At 42.2% G+C, this 6290-nt stretch overlaps 1 protein-coding gene across 1 annotated transcript; it reads left to right on the top strand.

Moving 5' to 3' along the window:
- The first annotated feature begins 377 nt into the window (after positions 1–377).
- On the top strand, positions 378–863 carry LOC145411349 (uncharacterized). Its single transcript, XM_080281375.1, has one exon. It carries the CDS (start codon positions 378–380, stop codon positions 861–863), a length of 486 nt encoding a protein of 161 aa, XP_080137501.1.
- The last annotated feature ends 5427 nt before the right edge of the window (positions 864–6290 follow it).

Raw genomic sequence — 6290 nt, 5'->3', positions numbered from 1 at the left:
GCAGGTGGGCGGTTGGAGATGATGACAGACAGCAAATACCCCGTGCTGTTGCCGCGGGACCACCGGGTCACGGAGTTCATAGTAAGAGAAACCCATAAGAACATGGTTGGGCACTCAGGAAGAGAACATACACTAGCAGTAATACGCCAGGCGTTCTGGTTGCTGCAAAGACAAGCTGACCTCCCTGCTGAGAGGGTACGTGTGGTGAAGGCACCGTTCACTCATACTGGAGTGGACTGCTTTGGACAATTCACCACAAAGTAGGGTAGGAAACGGGTGAATCGGTGGGGTTGTCTGTTCACTTGTCTGAACTCGAGAGCTATACACCTGGAGATTCTTGATGGACTAGATGCTGATTCTTTCCTCAATGCAATAACATGCTTTTTGGCAAGCAGGGAAGTACCAGAGTGCATTCATTCCGACAATGCAAAAACCTGATTAGAGCAGAGAAGGAACTCCGAGCCGCAGCCCTCAGCTGGGAAAAGGATGACAAGGTCCACAATGCATTGTTAGGGAAGGGAACTGAGTGGGAGTTCAACCCTCCACATGCATCACACATGGGTGGTGTCTGGGAGCGACAGATCCAGACAGTCAGGAAGGTCTTGCAAGTGATAATAGGTGCGCAAGTCGTGGACATTGAGCGACTCCACACGTTCTTCTGTGAAGTGGAGGAGATAGTCAATGGGAGGCCCATCACCCAGACCTCCAACAACGTCAGCGACCTCAAAGTGTTTACCCCACTGCATATTCTGCACCCTAAGACACTACCCCACTGCTCGTTAGGAGATAAAGCTGAAGAGCCTATAGGGGACATCTATCGGAAGAGTTGGGCACAGTTCCTAGCTGGCCAGTTCTGCAAGTGATAGTTGAAGGTGTACCTACCATCCTTTCGACAATGCCAGAAGCAGATCAAGCAGCTGTGTAATTTCTAAGTGGGGGACTTGGTACTGGTGGAGGATTGGAATGTACCCCGTAATCATTAGGTTCTGGGAAGCCTGGTAAAGGTGAATCCTGATGATGACAGTGTGCTGAGATACGTGAAGGTCAGGACATCTGCATGCAAAACCCTAACCTGCCCTGCAAACACGCAGTGTCTGCTGGAAGGGAGCGGCAAGTGAAAAGGTATATGGTATTGGTCATAAACGACCAACAGGGGGAGTCTTACCGCATCTGACATGGTAAAGAGAGAGAGAGAAAGAGGCAGAAGGATGCTTACACAGTATTTATGTATACACAGCTGTGTAAGCATAACATCCATTAGCTTGAAGATAAGAGCGAACACCACGTATTGGAGTAGACGCTATGGGCAAGTATGGGTCAGTGTGTGGATAGCCATAACAAGTGAAGGACGGGGTGGCTGTAATCCTGTGGAATTATTAGACAGAGACTCAAAGAGTGGAGCTCAAGCTCAATGTGTTACTCCACAACCATCCTGTGAGGGTGCTATTTCTGTGAGGATTTTATGCCTGTGACGGACTAGTGTTACGTACCTCACGCTCCTACCCACATACTGATACTGTACGACGAAAACTGGACCTGCCACAAGTACGACCGAATAGTCGAGTCCATCAAGGCGGGTTTCATTACCCCGTTTCCCCCTCCAAGAATACTAACGACTACAATATATATATATATATATATATATATATATATACTGTATATTTATATATATATATATATATATATATATATATATATATATATATTCAGTTCCACTACTGGTAGGAACTATGCCATACTTTGCAATTTTTCTTTGGCCTTCTCAAAGCCATGCCTCATGACCCCAGTATATTTTGGTTTCTTTGTGGTTGAGGTAAGTCATACTTTCTCCCACAACTCCACGTTGTTTCTTTTCAGATGGCTAATACAAGGCCCAAAACTGTTGTATTCCTGCTCGGTGTTGCTCGAACAGACAGTTTGTTGAATTTGAGTCAGCTGCCAACGATTGGAAATGTCCCACAATGCCTTTTCTACTTTCTGAAGGTGGGGAAGGACCTGCCAACATCATTGTCACTGCTTGGTGAAGAGGCAATGGCAGTATGGGTGAAAGCATCCATTCCTATGGTTGAAAAGTGGCACACTGTACAAAACTTGAAAAAGGAGCACAAGAAATACCGTAACATGGTATGGAATACAGCTCGAGGTGGAAAGACAAGAACAGAAAAAAAAAAAAAAAAACTGCTACAGGGATATACTGCTGAAGAGGCAGGAGGACAAGAGTTCCTGATCAATCAGCATACCATAAACAAAATGTACATTACATTGGCACTGAAGGTCCAAGGGCAAAAGAAAGAAAGAAGACATGAAAGGCCTAAAGTCCGAGGAGGAAATAAAGAAAATGCTGGAGAAGGGAGGAATAGGAGAGATAGAAACGTCCACATCATCAAGTTATTCTGAGGATGAAGGTGACATTGAAGAAGTTCCAGGGCTGTCTACTTCATCCACTCCAAAAGTTCCACGTTTTGATCCAAGGTGAAGGCAGGTTATTGATGACCCTTTTTTTCTTGCCGCATGTGATCGGACAGGCATTTCAACGCAAGTTGCAATGCAAGTGGTAACTCCCATCTTGATCGCAGCAGTGATTGACGTGAGGGAACTCACATTGTCTGTCAGATTTCTCCACTCTGTTCAGAGAGAATCAAGGACTGAGATCAATGAAAAGAAAAAGACTTCCAGCCACAGACACCCTTGATTCTCCATTTTGATGGAAAGCTCTTGCCCAACATCGATGGCAGCAGCTGCAGTGATCGCCTGGCGATTAATGTTACAGGGACTGGTGTGGAGAAGATCTTGGTGATCCCTAAGATCCCTGCTGGAATGGGCGAAGCAATGGGAGTGCCAATGCTAAGGACTCTAGATGAATGGTCGGAAGTGAAGCCCTGGATTGCAGGGCCCTGTTTGATACTACAGCGTCTAACACTGGGGTTCACAGCAGACCTTGCTTTGTCACTGAAAGAGGTCTCCAAGTCCTGCTGTTGTTCTTGGCATGCAGGCACCACATATGTGAACTCATAGTGGCAGGGATCTTTGACTTGTTTTACTCTTCATCTGGTCCTCAAATTCATCTCTACGGTCGATTCAAAGACTTCTGGAACAAAACTTACACAAATTCCTCTATCCCTACTATGATGACCTAGATGAATAATCTCAGTCGTGGATTGCCAACAGAGCCGAGGACATTAAACACTTCATACACGGTCACATGAATCATGCTCAACCCGGTGATGATACCTTCAGCTCCTCCAGCTGTTTTTGGCTTTCCTTGGCAAGAAGCCAGCACGGATGATCTTTCACCGTCCAGGAGCCTATTACAGAGCACGTTGGATGGCCAAAGGCCTTCACGCCTCAAGATCTTCCTTTTTCAGAAATCAAGTGAAGGATGCAGCCTCCTTCCCCTTCACGTGACATCAAAAGGAGACCATCAAACGCATCTGTGTCTTCCTCATCACCATCTCTGTGATGCACTGGTTTGAAGCCCCAAATGCTGTCAACACGCCAATCAATGACCTCAATCTGCTGAAGAAGATTGAATAATTCAAAGAGGTGGATCCCGTTGTAGCAAAGAAGGCACTGGACAAAGTCAAAAGCCACCTCTGGTACCTCACTGAGGACCTGGCTGCACTAGCCATGTATTCTGAAAAAGTCTTTGCTGAGGAAAAACAGAAAATGCTGAAAAATATGATCACAGCACTGCCGAGGAAGAAGGGTCTGCGCCGTTTGAACATGAAGACGATTGATAAGACATCAAATCTGAGAATCTTTAAGTTTGTCACCCAGAAGTCGAAAAAACTCTTCCAGTGTTTGAAGCTGGATACTCCGACAAACATCAATGACTTCTGCCCCATTTCTGATGTCATGGCCCACCTCAAAGTGGTCAGTGACGCTGCTGAGCCGGCAGTCAAACTGGCAATGGACTACAACAGTAGTCTGACGAAGAATGAAGAAGAACAACAGCTGATCTTCCGTGTTGTGCAGCAGCACCGAGCCCTCTACGACTCGACCAAAAAATCCCACATGTAATAAACTCATTATGCTTGTTGTATAGCTCAAAAATATTGTTTCTTTTTGTACCACATTGTTTATTTTTACCTTTCTTCACCATACCCTTAACGTACTCAGATCAATTAGATTTACAGAATGCAAGGGTAGTGAGGCACGACTTTGCATTGATAACAAACCATAAATTTTTGCTTGAATGGTTTGTTTGTTTGGAAAGTGGAATCGATTGCGTGCATTGCCCACCAAAATATCCATTTTTTTCCCCTATAAGTGCTGAACATCCTAATATATATATATATATATATATATATATATATATATATATATATATATATATATATATATATATATAGTAGCATACGATAACAAAGACACAAACTCACCCGTTTAGTAAAGTCAGTTCAAGTTATATAGATAATGTTCTGTGCCTGTGACAATAGTTGTATGATGATTCATTGTTTGAGTGTCTGTTATTTGAGATAATGGCATTATATTTATCATATTCAGTTATGTTTTAATTTATGATAATCACAAAGAAACTCACCCACTATGGAAAAGTCATTTCAAGTTAAAGGCTACAGTTAGCAAAGTTCTGGCTCTGAGACAATAGTCAGCTGATTCACTTTATGAGCCTGTGTTGCCATAGATATAATTATTAAGGTATTTCTCTGTTCAAAGAACATCAGTAGTTTGAATTTTTTTGATGAAAGAAGTGATAGGCCTACAATGTACCTGGTAGTTATTTTGACACAGTAGTCAGAAACATGTATATTTTAATCAGTAAATCTCATATTTCCGTATGTAATGTTCGATAACATTTGAAAATTTGTTTTACAGAACTGCCATGTTGCACTGGGTTTAATGAAGGGGTATTTAGTGCAATCAAGCTGCAAAATTAATACTATGAGATTATGGCACTACTGTGTTGCAGATAAAGTGTTTCTTACTTGAACACTTTTGTCACGAAGAGTCACTTTTAAACTATGTTTCAATTTATGGATTTAGCAGTGAGATATTTATTAGTATCTTACTTTCCCGTACTCCTGGAATGTTAGAGATTACAAAATTATAAGATACAAAAGTTTATCTTTCAGGGCTGCTTTTTCCAAAATTTGAGGGGCTGGCTCCCGGCTACCCCAAGCCAGGCAATGTTTTGCCTAGTCCTGCTCACAAGGATGCTCGGTAGCACTGGACAACAAGGACAGCCACGAGCGTCCTGTGTCCGGGGAAAACAGTTGACACAGCAAAGATGGCGGACAGAAGTGCAAGCTAATTATTATTTTTAGAATATAATTTCGCACAAATGATAGCCAACAATGACAAAAGATAATGATAAAAATGTGGAATCTACTTAAGTGAATACTTGTTTAAGCCTGAACTGAAAAAAAGAAAAAAGGCTCAGTTATGGCTGAATTAGTGAGGTAATAATGTCTGGCGAGAAATGCAAATTTTGGGAGTCTCTAAGGATTATTATATGGTATGAACGGCTCCTATATCTATCTCATAGTTGTAATTCCCTGGGAACCAGTACTGCAACCTTTGTCTCCGGTTATTAGAGTTCTGTTTTGACCAGTAATGTAAGCTGCATGCATTCTAGGTCCAGAATGCTTAGCCGTTCCCGATTGGTCTAAAAAAAAAAAAAAAAAAAGTCACCAAAATGAGGATTATTTGAGTAGCTGACGGTGTAGGAACTGGATAGCAGTGGAGCAGAGTACCAAGAAGGTTTTTTTTTTTTTTTCCGGAAACAATGAAAGCCACAACAGACATGTCATTGGAAAGCTTATGAAAAAAAAAAAAAATAGTATGTGTTACATGCCCTCACTCAAAATTCGCCATCAAAATGCTTGTTCAGAAAAGAAGCCCATAGAATTATTGTTATGCAGCACCTGAAATTGGCAAAATCGGCACCAAATCTGTGTTATCTTAGAGATTGTTAAAGCTATGCCAGACCTACGCACATTGCTCGAATCCTTCTGTAAAAGTAATTGGTGCTTCTTTTGGGGCTTCCCATAATTCGCCACCAAATCGCTGAAGACCTTCTACAATCACCTAATTCTGCATATAAAGTTTTCTTCGGAAATATAAACGAAACGGCGGACATATCCACATCGGCAATATACTTATTGCGAGTTAATAGTTGTTTCAGAAATGGTCTTTCTCAACATTCGCTACCATATTGCTAATAAAAGCACCAAATCATGACCTGTTAATGCTACAGTGGACTTCGACGCACCGCTAGAAAGTTAATGAATTGTTAAAGCTACACTGGACTTACACGCATCGCAAGAAAA

This window comes from Coenobita brevimanus, chromosome 89 (assembly GCF_032717465.1).
Source record: "Coenobita brevimanus isolate Jiangsu-jjx chromosome 89, ASM3271746v2, whole genome shotgun sequence".
Lineage (NCBI taxonomy): Eukaryota > Metazoa > Arthropoda > Malacostraca > Decapoda > Coenobitidae > Coenobita > Coenobita brevimanus.
The sequence above is the reverse complement of the archived record's forward strand: the minus strand, read 5'-3'. Positions and strand labels throughout refer to the sequence as shown.